Genomic DNA, 14952 nt, shown 5'->3' with positions numbered 1-14952 from the left:
CGTGCGAGTTGAGTGTGCTGCGTACGACCTGTCGTCCACCCCCTCTTCCGTCGGCCTCACCGCGTGACACCACTCGACGGGTGACGAATGCCTGACGCGTGCTCAGGCTGACGTCCGCTGACGTGGATCTTGATGAGTGCATCATGGCACGAGATCGCAACCGATGGCATCCATGTCGGCTGGCATGTGCCTGTTGCTGCTGTGGTGTGGGCTGTCGAGCTGTGTGCTGTTGGTGGCTTGGCTTGGGTTTAAGGGGGGGGCACAACGTGAGGGCGCCCGGCGGCGGTTCTCCGTGACCACAGGCGTGAGAACACGTGGTGTCGACGGACGATTACGGTGTGTATGGCAGACGGTATTTGCCACCGCGGGTGCCAAGCGAGGACGACGACCGGCCGGTGATGATGTTGTAGTCGACAATCGACTGCGAGGTGTGAAAGGGCGCCTTGCCCTTGGCCGGCAGCACGATGTTACCGTCGTGGCTGCGACTTGGGCCAGCCCGTCGCGGCGCCGACCGCTCTTCCTCGCAGGTGAGGATGTTGTACGACCGCGAAGGCGCGCGAGGCGGCGGTGGATGGCGATGCGAGGCCGGCGCGCTTCTCCCGGACCCGTACTGTGGTGGCGGCTGTCGCGCACCAGACCGCACCAGCGGCGAGACCCGCTCGGCATCAGACGCCAGCGGCTGGCCGCCGATAATGTCGTAGGTGTAGTTGCTGTGGTTGGCAGTCACCCGCGGCGGCGAGACTCGCGCCGTCGATCGGTCCGAGATCGAACGCCGCCCGGCAGCGTGCTGCGGGGGCAAGGCCGCCGGCGGTGGGCTCTGTCCGCCATGGCCATACGGATCCGCCCGCGAGAGCCTTGCGGTCGGCGAAGCTACCGCCGCGCCGTGATCAATGTTGGACAAGATGTTGTACGGTGTCCGATCTCTCTGCTTGGCCAGAGCGCCCGAGGTCCTCACCTTCTGCGATCGCACCGCCTGCTCCCGAGACCGCACGGCCAGCTCATGATCCGGATCGGTGTACCTTCCGGTCAGCGGATTGAAGGCAGCCTCGACCGCCTTGACCTCTGCATGCGTCACACGATGCGGCGTCTCGCTCGGAAGACGGAAGCCGAGCGCCGACCTCGACCGCTCGTACGCCGCAAGCTCGGACGCCCATTGCCGGTCTTCCGGCACAGGTGACGCGCCCGCATGCGTCGCCCGTGCATATGGCCCACCCGGCGACCGGTTGTACCCGTGGTGTTGTGCGTACTTCTGGAAGCGTGACATCCCGCCCAAGAGCGGTCTTGCCGCCCCGCCGTCGCCTGCTTGGACCGTTGTCGGCCAACTGCCGCGTTCCGACCACCCGCCCTCCATTGATGAGCGGCACCTCGGGGAAGGATTCGCTGTGCGGTCTGCCACACAGCCGATCCTGCACGACATGACTACGCATCCATACATGCACGTACATGTGGACATCAGCAGCTGCATCGCGTCTACTGGATTCTGTAGCCCACCCCACCCAATCGCTTTGTTCCCCCCTCCCCCCCCCCCCCCTGCACCTCGGCAAACCACCCGGCGATCCGCCCACAGCCGAACCAAATAGCCGGCTGACAAAGGGTTGTTCGGTAGACCGAGTCGGCGACCGAGCCGCAGCACAGCGGCACTGCACTCGACGCCAGTTGAGCGACACATGGCGGGGTGGAGCAGAGGTGCGGTGGGTAGAACTTTGGTTATGGTAGCAGTAGGCATGCACATTGTGCTTGTGCTCTCTTCGCAGTCGTCGCTTGTGGCCGCCACATTGCCCACTCTCACCTTTCGCAGCTCATCATCAGAGACTTCTCGCCTGGTCACGGCCGGCGACAAGGTCCCGCTCATCGTCTCCATCTCATCCACCTGTCCAGCGCCAAGCGGATGCTCGTTCAACATCACATGCGTGGGACAGACGCTTGGCAATGTCACTGCCCTCACGCACATCGTCATCGGCTCTACGGTCTGGTCCGCCGACAACGTCACCGCGTCCGCAGTTGTGGACGTCTACGACTGCCTCGCCTTTGTCCACTACCTCGACTCGGGCCTTGTCTCTGATCCGTCAAACGTGCTCCAGCTTGACGTCCGTCCGAGGCCAAGCGGTCACATCTCTGTCGCGCCGGCTACTGCGTTTGTCGGCCAGAAGATCGGCGCCTCCGTGAGCTTTACCGGCGGCGGCACCTTTGATCCGGGCGACTTTGAGATCCGCAAGTCATCGCCGCCGTACGCAGTGACCAACTTCCTTGGCACCCGCGGGCCGACCAAAACCAACCCGTTGTATATCTCCCCGTTCTACACAGAGCCGTTCGAAGCTGGAGACCTTCATCCGGCTGCCATCCCCACCCTCCTCAGGATCTACGTCGTCATCACCAACACCGAGCGCGGCTCGGTCGTCGTCGAGGCTCCGGCCCGGCTCGAGCTCTTTCCGGCTCCATCGTTCAACTTGTCGCTAGCGTCCGGCCCGCTCCTGACCTACTCGGCCAATGCAAGCCTGGTCGTCTCGCAGCTGGTCTTCGACACCCCATCGGCCAACCTCGCCATCGAGCTTGTTTCGCTCTCAAACGGCTCAACAGTTGCAACCGCCTCGTACACCATCGCCGGCCCGACGCCTGCGCCGCTTGATCTTGTCCACAACGCAGTCGTCCCCTCGTCACACTGGGCTCCCTACTCCAGCTGGGCCTTCCGGGTCACGATCACGGACGGCCGCGGAGCCGAAGCTGCGCCAGTCGTCTCGCCTGCGTGGCAACTCGTTCCGCCGGCGGCGTTCTCCGCACTCACCCCGGCCACCACCACTGCAAACGTCTCCACGGTGGTCTCCACCTACCTCACAGCAGGCGGCGTGCTCCCGATCAACGCCACCCTTGTCATCGCACTTCCATCAGGCGAGGCAGTGTGGACCTCGCACCACTCCATTGCCGCTGCCGCTGACTGGATCTTCCTTGCCGACGTTACCCTTTCCGTGCCGGAGGTGTACAATGTGTCGGTGACCGGCGCCGATGCGCTGGGCGTGCCCATGTTTGCGCTAGCCACGAATCTGGTTGTCAACCGCCCGCTCAGTCCTGGCGGCGGGCCCGCTACGCCCGACCCGGTTGTGGCGACCTGGACCACGACACGCACCACCGCAGGCACTCCCGCGCCACTCACCGTTGCGTTTAGTGGCGGCACGCCGCCGTTTGCGCTCACAATTGTTGCTCATGCCCAGGCCAGCGAGCCGCGCGCAGGCAACGTCACCACTTTGTACTCGACCATCGCCTCGCTGCCGGCTACCGGTCTGGCTGTGACGTTTAGCGATGCCGACGTCATCGCACTCGGCTCCAACGTTGTCTTTTACGTCCGTGTTGTCGACAGCGTTGGCGCCGTCCTCGACATTCCCGCCAACATGTCGTCGGTCCTCTCGCTGGCGCTCCGCCCGACGATAGACACAACGGGCATGTCCATGACGAGCCAGTCGCTGACTTCGGGCGCGCTACTCAATCTGACGGTTGGCAGCGTGTCGGGAGGCCACGGAGTTCCAAGCGAGTTCACGTACGATGTAGCAATTATCAGCTTTCCATCCGGCGTGGTCCTGTTCTCGTTTCCGGGCCTGGTCCTTTCGCCTGATGGCGTTGTCGCCGTCGGCCCGCTCCCGGTTGCATCTGTCACCTTTGCCAACATCAGCATCACCGCCCGTGACGCGCTCGGTGGGCTTGGGCACCCACTCCTCCTCCCGCTCACGCTCTACCCGGCACTAATTGCCGGAAGTATGTCGGCGGGTCGTGCCAACATAACGTCGGTCGGTGCTGATCCGCTCTCGGTCACCATCGCAAGTGCGTCGGGCGGCCAGCCGCCATACCACGCCAGTGTCTGGTTGGAGAGACTGGACGGGGAGCGCGGACTTGTCACGATTGTGCCGATTACTGCTGCCGAAACCACCGTCCTCGTTCCCGTTCCAAGCACTGTTGGTGACTACACGCTCCACAGTGCAGTGGTCGACGCATCGGGCTGGACCGCACCGCTGGTCAACGCCTCAAGTGTCGTCACAATCGTGCCGCGCCCGCTGGTGGACGTTGTGGTGCCGAGCTTGGCCAACACCACGGCTGGCGTGACGATTACGTTCTCGGCCAGCGTCATTCACGGCATTGCGCCGCTGATGAGCGCGGTGGTCGACGTTGTCGACGCCAGCGCGCCAGGCACTGTGTTGGTTGCCTCGGCGGCCGCGGTTGAGCTCGCGCCGCAGAGCTTCATTTTCAGCTACGACTTTGCGGCGACGCCGCCACTGTACAACCGCGCGTCGCTCGTTGCGCTTGCGCTGAGCGTCACGGATGCGCACGGCGCGCAATCGCTCTCGTTTGTGACGCCTGGCGCGGCGATCGCGCCACCGGTGAGCATCACGGGCCTGCGGCTCGAGACTGTGGCCGGCGTCGACATTGTTGGCGGCGCAGTGACTGCTGGCCTGCAGCTAAGAGCGGTGGCAGACGTCGACGGCGGGACTGGCGAGCTGGCCGCGAGCGTGGCGGTGGACGGCGCGGTGCTGGTCACCGGCGATGCAGAGCGAGGTGCGGCCTGGCGGTCAAGCGCGTGGGTGGCCGGGACCGAGACTGATGGCCAAGTCGACGTAGCGGTGACAGTACGCGACGCACTCGGTTCGCAGGGGCAGGCGACGCTGGCGGCGGTGCGGATCAATCCGCAGCCAAGCGCCAGAGTCGAGGTTGCCGGGTCGGGCGTTCGTACCGTGGGCGAGAGTGTTGTGGTGAGCGTTGTTGATGCGATCGGCGGGACCGGAAGCCTTGCGTTTGATGTCAGTGTCGAAGACGTGGCCAGTAGCACGACGCTCAACAGCTCTGCGGCGGTGGGCAGCGCGCCTGGCAGCGTGTCGCTGGAGGTGCTGGCCGGGTACGCGGCAGCGGACGATAGCGTGCGCGAGATCCGGTTTGTGGCGCGGCTGACGGACGCCCTCGGCGCTGTGGCTGTGCGCGGCGGCGTGAGTGCGACGGTGCTGGTGGCGCCGGTTTCGGGCCGAGTGGCGGCGAATGCATCGCCGCCGAGCGGCGGAGGCATCGACATGACGCTCATTGCGGTGGTGGCGGCAGTGGCCGGTATCTGCCTCGCATGCATCATTCTTGGCATTGTGATCGCGGTCTGCTCCGGAAGCGACGATGACGATGACGCGCACAAACCGCCCGAGGCCGCGTACGGAGTGAACGCAGCTCTAGATGCCGACATTGCCGCGTACGACTTTGGCGCCGGCGCCGAGTCCGACGCGACCTCGGTCGGCGTGGCCGACGCCGAGGAGCTGCTGGCAGCGGGGGATGTGCCGGTGGCGGCCGCCACGCCGCGGCTATTTGTCCACACCACAACCCTTCCGCCCAAGCCGCCGCCGCCAATCGGGTTTGCCGGCGCAGCGCTGTCGCGACCAACGACCACTCCTGGCGCGCTCCCGCCCAAGCCGGTACACGTGCCATCGACAACAGAGATTTTTGGCCAGCAGTAGCGCGCTCAGCCGCAGCAGCAGCCGCTGCGGCGAGCAAGCGAGTAAGAAGAGGTGGAGGTGGAGAGAGTCGAGTCAGCCGACGAGCCTGTGTCCCATTGTCTCGGATCGTAGTTGAGCACCGCGGGAGGCCGGCAAGAGACGGAATGACGACCGCCGCCGAGACACCGAGGGTGTCGTCGAACCCGGGCGGGCGCGGGATCTTTGGCTGGGTGAGATGCGGATCGACGGCGACGGCGAGGTCTGCGGCTTCGGCCAGAGTCGCGCCGTAGGTGGGGTCGGCGACAAAGGCAGCAACAAAGGCGTCCGGGTCAAACCGCTTGATGAGGGCGACGAGGTGCTCCTTGTGGCGCGGAAGCATGTTGAAGCAGACGACGATGGGCGAGCCGAGAGAGGCGTCTGGCTTCAGTAGCCGAACAAACCTCCTTCGTGACTTGCGAGCGGCGCGGAGAGCTAGGACGTCAAAGATTGAGGCGTCGAGGGCAAGCAGCATGCGCCCGTCGGCCTCGGCGCGACAGTGGGTCGCCTCAGCGACGGCGTGGTCGGCAGCGTCGGCATCCAGCAGATCGTCCGAGGTCCAACGAATCCAGCTCGGATCATGGCCATCCCACAAGCCCAGAGCATGCCCTGCGTCCATGGTGCTTGCCCAACCATCGCCCGTCTCGCACACCACCACCGACGGGCAGCTGCCACAGGCGCCGGATCGAAGGGCACTCGCCGCCCTCCTTGCCGATCGCAGCGGCTCGTCCTCGTTCCGAGCCGACGTCAGCGTTCCTGTCTTGTCGATGATGACATGCGAGACGTTCTCCATTCCTTCCATCTCCTCCGCCTTGCGCACCTCCATCCATCCGTCGCCGTCATCCGCCTCTGTCCGACTCGACTTGCGCCGCCGCTGCCGACGCCCGCGGACTGAGCTGGTGGACTCGACCGACTCTGCTGTCACCGACAAAGATGCAGATGATGTAGAGAGGTAGCCTGTGGCCATGGTCCGTTTGGAGTGCAGTGTGTGTGGTGGTGGTAGGGGGGGGGAGGGAGGGAGGGAGGAGGAGGGAGGGGAGTCGGGCCTGTGGTCATCGGCCTGCGGTCATGGTCACCGGCTGTGGACAGTGATTGTGGCCATCGGCTGCAGTCGTCGGGTATGGTCATCGCCAGCAATCATCGTCATCAGGTCTCGTCGGTCATCGCCAACAATCATCGTCATCAGGTCTCGTCGGTCATCGCCAGCAATCATCGTCATCAGGTCTCGTCGGTCATCGCCAGCAATCATTGTCATCAGGTCTCGTCGGTCATCGCCAGCAATCATCGTCATCAGGTCTCGTTGGTCATCGCCAGCAATCATCGTCATCAGGTCTCGTCGGTCATCGCCAGCAATCATCGTCATCAGGTCTCGTCGGTCATCGCCAGCAATCATCGTCATCAGGTCTCGTTGGTCATCGCCAGCAATCATCGTCATCAGGTCTCGTCGGTCATCGCCAGCAATCATCGTCATCAGGTCTCGTCGGTCATCGCCAGCAATCATCGTCATCAGGTCTCGTCGGTCATCGCCAGCAATCATCGTCATCAGGTCTCGTCGGTCATCGCCAGCAATCATCGTCATCAGGTCTCGTCGGTCATCGCCAGCAATCATCGTCATCAGGTCTCGTCGGTCATCGCCAGCAATCATCGTCATCAGGTCTCGTCGGTCATCGCCAGCAATCATCGTCATCAGGTCTCGTCGGTCATCGCCAGCAATCATCGTCATCAGGTCTCGTTGGTCATCGCCAGCAATCATCGTCATCAGGTCTCGTCGGTCATCGCCAGCAATCATCGTCATCAGGTCTCGTTGGTCATCGCCAGCAATCATCGTCATCAGGTCTCGTTGGTCATCGCCAGCAGTCGTCGCCAGCAATCGTTCCCCACACCTGCCTGTCGCCAACAGCCATCAGCCACAACCCCAGTCGTCGCCAGCCAGAATCAGGTGCGTGCAGAGGCCAGAGCCGCACCTCTCTCACACACACACTCTCTCTCTCTCTCTCTCTCCATGTCCAGCCCCACGGGTCAAGCATTCAGCGGATACTCGCTGTGGCTCGTCCCGCCCGAGCCGGTTGCCGCGAGCTTTGCAGCAACCATCGTGGAAGCGTCGGCCGAAGTCAACACACCGCCGTTCCCGCCGCACGTTACTCTGCTCGGCGGACTGCCGGAGAGTGTGACCGAAGCTGATGCCCGCCGTGGATGCGAGGCCATTGCAGCTGCTGTTGGACCGTATGAGATGGTGGTCACCGGAGTCGATGTTCTGCCAGACTCGATGTTCCGCTGCGTCTTTCTCCGCATCGATCCCACCGCCGACGTCCTTGCGGCCTTTGAGACGGCCAAGACGGCTCTTGCCGTCGCCGACGTCGACAAGTACGCCGGCTACATGCCGCACCTCTCGCTTGTTTACGCAGACATCGATCTTGAGAGCCGCGAGCGCATGGCTGCGGCCATCGGGCCCAAGCACGATGGCGAGTCGTTCACCGTCTCGCGCCTCGAGCTGTGGGACACTGCCGGCGTCCATTCCGAGTGGTCCATGGTTGCCGCCTACGAGCTGGCCGGTGGTAGCGGCGACAAGTAAATCATACACAGCTCGCGCTTGGTTGAAGCGGGAGGATGACGCGCTACGGCGTGTTCTTGAGAGCCGCAAACTGCGCGCCGCGGCGCGACATGCGCCGCGACGCCTTTTGGCTCTGGCTTCGCTGCTCACGCCGCTTGCCCCTCACCGAGTGCTGCCCGCCGCCACTGCCGCTGAGCTGCAGCCGGCGCGATGACATGCCGGGTGACTCGCGCTTGTTAAGCGACGAGAGGCTGCCGCCGAGTGTCCGCTGCAGACGTTTGAGCGTGTTCTGACGGGTGAGCTGCGAGCGGCTCTCGGCGTCGAGAGGGCGGGCAAGGCGACCGGCGGAGCCCGACGCTTTGCGCAGCGCTTGTGCAGCCTTGGCGGCCTTGGCGGCCTTGGCCACCGCCGCCCGCTTCCGTCCCGCCTCCTCGCTACGGATGGCGGCCTCGGCCTCGGCCTGTGCCCGCTTCCGATCAGCTGCGGCGAGCTTGCGGAGCTCGGTCCGCTTCTCCTGGCCAAAGTCCGACTCGGTCGGCTGCGCCTTGCTTGTCCGCCACGGCTTGTCGGCGTCGGCCTCGAGCCGTTTGGCGCGGCCGTCAAAGGTGGGGACGTAGACTTGGTTGCGTGAGCTCGCCCGCCGCTTCTTGGCCATCATGTACTCCTTCCACAGCGGGTTTGCCTCGATGACGTGCTGCTTGGCCTCGGCCTCGCGACGCATGCGCCAAAAGTTGGTCGAGCGCATCGACTCGCGCCCGCGGATCATGGCGTCCTGGCGAACGTTGGTCGACGACTTGGGGAGGAAGAACGGGCGGACAACCTGCGGCTGGTAGCTCGAGCGCTTGAGCTCGTTGTAGAACGGCGAGAGCGCGCCCATGTACCGCTCCTTCTCCTTCATGTACTCGACTTTGCGCCGCCCGCGGTTCGACGGTCGCTGTAGCGCCATGACCACCGCCATGGCGTCGTCGTCGTCGCCGTCAAGCATCGACTTGTGGCTCGCATACTGGGCATCGAGGGTGGCGCCGCCTCCCGGAGGCTGGCTCCCGCCGCGCTGTGCGGGCGTGACAAAGCCGGTCGCATCGCTCCCGTCCGCGCTTCCCCTGTCGCCATCGCTCTGCCCTTCGTCGTCAGACTCGCCGGCTCCAAGTCGCGGTGGCGGGGCCGAGACCGCCCGCAGCGGCGATGCGAGCCGTCGACTTGGCGACGTCAGCTCGGCCACCTTTTCCACCAGCACCGCCTCGTGGGCATCCTCGTCAAGCTTCGGCAGGAGCTCGCGCTTGTCGAGCGGAAAGTCCCACACCGGGTCGGCGACCTTGAGCAGCAGCTCGCCGTAGTATTCGCCGTAAGGAGAGTAGGCTTTGACCCGCCCGCTTTGGGTGCCAAATAGCAGCGCCGGGACTGGCTCCGACACTGCCACCGCCGTCACGTATTCGTTCGAGCCTGGCCAGACGTGCATGGTAAAGGCGTTGAGGTTGGTGAGCACTTGGTTGCGATCGCCCGAGACGTGCCGCGGAAAGCGAATGGCGCTGGCGCGCTTCCGCCGTCTCCGCTCGTCGACCACCCTCCGGTAGTCGTCGGGTGTGCTGCGGCCGTGGAGCTCGTGCAGCGGCAGGGCGTCGGTGACCCGAAGGCAGCGGGCCCGGTTGAGCTTGCTCGCCGACGACTGGGAGGCCGACGAGCCGCCCTCAACTCGCGAGCCGGTGCCAAAGCCGCGCCCGCGCGCGAGCCGCTGAACCCGCGCCCGGACGGCAGCCTCGTGGCGGGCGCGCGCCTCGGCCGCCGACTCGGCCTCGTCGTCAGCCTCGTTGGGCACACCGGTCACCCGCGCCACCTCATCGTCGAGGCCGCGGAGGTACGCCTGCGCCTGCGAGAGAACTACCGGTGCGAGGTCGGCGTGAGCATCGGACTCGTCGGCAGCCACCAGCGCCGCGTATGCCGGCGTGGTTGTGGCCGGCGGCGGCGGTCCCCCTGCCGAGTCACCCGGAAGCTCCGGAAGGGCGCGGGAGGCTCGCGATGCGGCGCGGGCGGCGCGCCGTGCCCGCACATCCTCAGCGGCCTCAACGGCGTACCACAGCTCACGGGCGATTTCGATGAGCGACCACGACATGGCGTGGAGCGGGCCGTCGACAGCTTCCTGGTGGGTGGAGACGAGGACCTTGGCCGCCGCCGAGTAGGTGAGGCTGTTGATGTTGAGCTCAGCGCCGAGCTGCATGGTGGAGAGCGCGTTGAAGGAGCCGAGCGAGTAGACGATGATGCGGGCGCCAGTGTCGGCGGTGATGAACGCGTCCATGTTGTGGGCAAAGCAGGCGGCCGTAATGTCGCGCTCGATGCGCTTGGTGTGGTACGACGAGTACGTGTCCATCTTCCAGATGTGAAAGGCAAGGCCCGAGCCGCCGCAAGCAAACATGCGGACGTGCGGGCAGTAGGCCGAGGCCGAGACATCGTGCTGCTGCGACTCGTTTGACGAGTGCAGGGTGTACATGACCCGCTCAGCGCCGGGTGTGGAAATGTCGTAAACGAGGATGTAACCCTGGGTGGTGGTGAGGAGTAGTGCGTCCTGGCCGACATGGTACAGGTCGCAGACGTTGTCGAGCGCAAAGGCCGACGAGAGGACGGCGGTCTCGGGCAGGGAGTCGGGCGGAGTGATGGGGTCGTATTTGGACTCGACCGGCTTGCCGGCGCCAAAGTAGATTTCGGAGGAGAGGAGCTCACAGGCAAAGGCCTGGAACGAGAGGACAAGCGCACCGGTCGAGTAGTTGAAGACCGATATGACGCCGAGAGCATTGGCCACAATGACCTGGCGCTGGTTGCGGGAGAGCCGCAGCAGGACAATCTCGCAGGAGGAAAAATGCGAGTAGGTGGCAATGGCTCGCGCGGTGGCCACGTCCCAGATGGTGACCTCGGTGCCGGCAACGACAAGGATGTTGTCAAAGGCCGAGTTGTAGATGAGGGTGGAAATAGGAAACTTGGCGGCCGAGTCGTCGACCGACTCGCCAAGCGAGGGGTAGATGAGCCACCGGCGGCCGACGGTGATGATGGACGCCGTCTTGGGCGAGTAGGTGAGACACTCAAAAGGGCGGACAAAGTGCGGCGAGCCGCGGCCGCCAAGCGTCTGCAGGCATTGGAAACGGCGGATGTCCCAGACCCTGATCTTGCCGGCCATGTCGGCGGAAATGACCTCGTGCGAGTGAGGGATGGCGATAATGGAGAGGATCGGCTTGTCGTGGCCAGACATTCGCTGAAGGACCGAGTCCATGAACGGGTTCCACACCAAAAGGTCGCGGTCGACGCCACCCGAGACAACGAGCTTGGACTTTTCGGCAAAGGCCACGGCGTGGACAGCCTTGGAGTGGCCGGTGAAGACAACGCGCTTGCGTGCGCGCTCGACGTCCCAGACCACAACGGTGCCGTCGAGCGAGGCCGAGACAAGCGAGGCGATGGGCGCAATGTACGCAAGGTCGGTGATCCAATTGGTGTGGGCTTTGGGATAGACCTCCATCTCGTCGACAGCGGTCTTGAGGTCAAAGGCCTTGACGAGGCCGTCGGTGCCGCCAGAGAAGAGCTTGCGGATGGGCTCAGCCCAGGCGAGCGCGGTCTGCGGCGTGTCGGTTCGCCACTGCGAGAGCTTTGAGTACGACGTCGCGTCCCACATGATGATGGTCCGGTCGACGGACGAGGTGACGAGCCGGTGGACTTGAACGTCGTCGGACGGCGGGACGAGATCGACGTCGAGGACAGACGATTCGTGACCGCGGAGCCGGCGGACAAGCGTGCCGTTGGCCGGGTTCCACACCGACGCCAGCCCGTTCTTGTGGCAGGTCACAAGGTGGTTGAGTGCCGAGAAGCCTCGGATGCGGGTGATTTGCTCGTCGTGCTCCGGCATGACCAACTCGGGCGTGGTGGCGTACGCAGTGATGCCGAGGCTCTCGATGACCTGGTGCGACTCGCCCGAGTGCAGAACGTAGTCGAGGAACTCGGTCGAGGAGACCACGCCACGCGACCCAATATCGATGCGATTGAAGACTTCGCATAGCTCGGCAACGACCGCGTCGTGCAGCTGCTCCGAGGCGAGGGTGTTGACGCCCGAGTGCGGCGACGCGTTGAGCGCCACCTCAAGTGTAGCCACAAACTCCAGCCGCGAGAGCTCCTGGTCGGGCGCAGCGGCAAAAACTTGCTGAACGTACGCCAGCTGGTCCTTGGAAAGCTGCTGGAGGATGTTGTGGACAATGGCGGCGTGGAGTGTGAGGCCTGCCGACTCGGCCGCCGCCGCTGCGCTAGCTGACGCCTCGGTTGCCGACGACGACGACGACAAGGAGGAGGAAGAAGAGGAAGATCCGACCGACGACGACGAGAGCTCGTCGGAGCTCTCGCCGTCGGTCTGTTTGCCGTGGACGGCGCGATGCCTCCGGCGCATGCGGCGCGAGAGTGCCCTCGCCTGGTCGCGGGCGAGGTGCGGGCGGCCGCGGCGAAAGTCGAGAAGCGACGAGGTTTTGACCAGCGCACGCAGCGGATCGCGGGCCCGCATTGAGGCCAGCAGTCGCGAGTTGGCCGACTCGCGGTCGGCGCCAAGGTCGTGGAGGGCGGCGGCGTGCGGCGACGACGAGGCCGCCGACGCCGCCCGCGCGCGGAGCTTGCGGTCGACCTTGCTCTTGACCTTGGGTGGGCGGTCGAGGATGCGAACGCCACGCGCCGGATTGACCTTGAGCGCTCCGCGCGGGAGCGGATGCAGCACACCACCGGCCGGATCGTTGCGGAGCGGCGGATGGGCGAGCGCCGACGGCGAGTCGGACGGCGGATGGATGGGCACCAGCGTCGCCATGGACCGCGTCAGTCGCGTGTCCATGTCGACCATTGAGACCAGTGGGCGCTCATACGGCCGATCCAGCGGGGCCGCCCGAGGCAGTGCGTCCGGAGGAAGGTGCTTGTAGCCAGGCTCGCGGTCGCTCCGCTCCGACAACGCCGGCGCCTCGGCCCTTCCACCCACGCCAGCCTCGGAGAGCTCTGACGCCGACGCTGTGAGCAGCGCCCGCGAGAGGGTCCGCGACAATGACCGCGACCCGGATAATGACGGGTTCGACGACATGGTGGGTCGAGTGTGGGAGTGGGACGTGGGACGTGGGAGGGGGGGCGGGGGAGGTGCGTTGGCGGTTGGGCGGAGGAGTGAGTGGCGGCGAGCAGGCGATACGAGCTATGGGGAGTGGAAGAAGTGGGCATTGGCGCGATGGGTGGTAGTTGGGGGAAAGATTTGTTGCTCATAGCTGGTTGATGGTGATGTGTGTGCGATGGGATGGGAAGGGGGAGGAGGGGGGGGGGCGAGGAGGTTATCGCTTGTTTGTGTGGCCCGCACCGACGCATGATCAGCAAAAAGCTGGCTCGTGTTACCTATGTCACGTCGATCATAGTGTGGGATTCTGCCTGCAGGATGAAATGAATGATTGGATTCGAGTGTATGTGTACATGTGTGTGTATGCATGAGTATGAGTGTGAGTATGTGTACGTGTATGTGTGATGATGCGATGTCGTTGTATGTTGCATGGTATGTTGGTGTTGATCGATGGTGATCGATTGTTGACATTGAACGTGCTTCACGTTGCTTCCATTGCTGTTCGGTCTTTGTGGTCGTTTCGGCTCCGTTTTTGGGGCTTATTTGATCAAACGTTACGTTGCGACGGCGACGGCGGCGGTTGGAGACACCCCACTTTCATCATCACCATGTCGAAGAAGTCGAAGAAGACCTCCACTGAGCCCAAGGTCGAGAAGGCCGAGAAGACCGAGAAGTCGTCCTCGAAGAAGTCGAAGAAGTCGAAGAAGTCGTCGAAGAAGACCTCCAAGTACGTTGCCTAGCCGCAGTGCACAATGAGGAGCCCCTCCCCCCCCGCCATGGGTCGTTTTTTTGCCACCGCTCCGCCTCAAGCCCACGCGGGGAGCTGCAGCCATCGCCCACACCCCGCAGCAGCAGCGCCCAGCCCTGCCGCATCTCTTGTGTCCTACCAACTGTGCGCGGGATACACTTGGAGCACTGCACCGCTCCAGTTTTCGCTTTCCACCTCGCTGCGTCTGCCATCACCAACTGTCACCCCCATGGCTCGCTGCTGCGGGTGGATGCTGGTCGCTTGGGCGTGAGCAACAGAAGGAATTGTGCAGCGGCGTCGGTTTTTTTCGCCCTCGCAAGTCGGGCGGCAAAAAAAGGTCGCACAGCGGGCGCACCTCCGCCTTTTCCTCCCACCCCCCCCCCCCCCCTCCCCCCCTTCCTCCCCTTCCGGCTCATCATCAGCACTCACAACTTGTTCTGCGCCATGGTGTGCCACCACTACAGGTCCTCGACCTCTGAGGCCGCCAACTTCCCTGGCCGCTACACCTACTCGATCGTCGGTGTCCGCGAGCTCGGCCCGGGTGGCGTCCCGCTCAACTCTGGCTTTGGCGGCTACGGCGCTGGCTTCGGCACCGGCTACGGCGCTGGCTTCCCGCAGCAGCAGGCTGGCTCCGGCTACGAGGCCCAGCAGCCCGCGTTCGGCTACCCGTCGTTCGGCGGCTACCCGCAGCAGCAGCAGTTTGGCGGCTTCCCGCAGCAGTTTGGCGGCTTCCCGCAGCAGCAGTTCGGCGGCTTCCCGCAGCAGCAGGCTGGCTCGGGCTACGAGGCCCAGCAGCCCGTGTTCGGCTACCCGTCGTTCGGCGGCTACCCGCAGCAGCAGCAGTTTGGCGGCTACCCGCAGCAGCAGCAGTTTGGCGGCTACCCCGGCTACTTCTAAGCCGTGATGGCCCGAAGGGCGGTCTTTTCCATGTAAAGTCGTCCTCGTGACCCTGGCCTTGATGTCGCATGTGTGTGTGTGTGACGATGATCGCAGCAGTGTGATGTAGGCCCAAACTGCCTCCCCCCCCCCCTCACCCCACCCCCCCCCCCCACCCACTACC

The 14952-nt window shown here is 64.6% G+C and overlaps 6 protein-coding genes across 6 annotated transcripts; 3 read left to right on the top strand and 3 right to left on the bottom strand.

Annotated features, from left to right (window-relative positions):
* Positions 1-229: 229 nt before the first annotated feature.
* On the bottom strand, positions 230-1281 carry AMSG_02669 (uncharacterized protein). Its single transcript, XM_013905061.1, has one exon. The coding sequence runs from the start codon at positions 1262-1264 to the stop codon at positions 332-334; it is 933 nt and encodes a 310-aa protein (XP_013760515.1). The 5' UTR covers positions 1265-1281; the 3' UTR covers positions 230-331.
* Positions 1282-1660: 379 nt separating this feature from the next.
* On the top strand, positions 1661-5504 carry AMSG_02668 (uncharacterized protein). The gene has a single exon (XM_013905060.1). It carries the CDS (start codon positions 1668-1670, stop codon positions 5472-5474), a length of 3807 nt encoding a protein of 1268 aa, XP_013760514.1. The 5' UTR covers positions 1661-1667; the 3' UTR covers positions 5475-5504.
* Positions 5505-5546: 42 nt separating this feature from the next.
* AMSG_02667 (uncharacterized protein) lies at positions 5547-6282 on the bottom strand (the record flags this gene model as incomplete). Its single annotated transcript, XM_013905059.1, has 2 exons — positions 5547-5559; positions 5594-6282. 2 exons carry the CDS (start codon positions 6280-6282, stop codon positions 5547-5549), a joined length of 702 nt encoding a protein of 233 aa, XP_013760513.1.
* A 1209-nt stretch (positions 6283-7491) lies between these two features.
* Positions 7492-8077, top strand: AMSG_02666 (cyclic phosphodiesterase; the record flags this gene model as incomplete). The annotated part of the gene is made up of 1 exon (XM_013905058.1): positions 7492-8077. The coding sequence occupies one exon, from the start codon at positions 7492-7494 to the stop codon at positions 8059-8061; it is 570 nt and encodes a 189-aa protein (XP_013760512.1). The 3' UTR covers positions 8062-8077.
* On the bottom strand, positions 7873-13123 carry AMSG_02665 (WD40 domain-containing protein; the record flags this gene model as incomplete). The annotated part of the gene is made up of 1 exon (XM_013905057.1): positions 7873-13123. The coding sequence occupies one exon, from the start codon at positions 13121-13123 to the stop codon at positions 8105-8107; it is 5019 nt and encodes a 1672-aa protein (XP_013760511.1). The 3' UTR covers positions 7873-8104.
* Positions 13124-13733: 610 nt separating this feature from the next.
* On the top strand, positions 13734-14789 carry AMSG_02664 (uncharacterized protein; the record flags this gene model as incomplete). The annotated part of the gene is made up of 2 exons (XM_013905056.1): positions 13734-13871; positions 14357-14789. Exons 1-2 carry the CDS (start codon positions 13753-13755, stop codon positions 14787-14789), a joined length of 552 nt encoding a protein of 183 aa, XP_013760510.1. The 5' UTR covers positions 13734-13752.
* Between the last annotated feature and the right edge of the window lie 163 nt (positions 14790-14952).

The sequence above is a fragment of the Thecamonas trahens genome (assembly GCF_000142905.1).
Source record: "Thecamonas trahens ATCC 50062 unplaced genomic scaffold supercont1.10, whole genome shotgun sequence".
NCBI classification, from domain to species: Eukaryota; order Apusomonadida; family Apusomonadidae; genus Thecamonas; species Thecamonas trahens.
This window is presented reverse-complemented; position numbering and strand designations above follow the sequence as displayed.

What these genes read in the sequence shown, in the direction of transcription:
- AMSG_02669 (XM_013905061.1), bottom strand. Translation starts at nt 1,264, where the DNA reads ATGTCACGCTTCCAGAAGTACGCACAACACCACGGGTACAACCGGTCG.
- AMSG_02668 (XM_013905060.1), top strand. Translation starts at nt 1,668, where the DNA reads ATGGCGGGGTGGAGCAGAGGTGCGGTGGGTAGAACTTTGGTTATGGTA.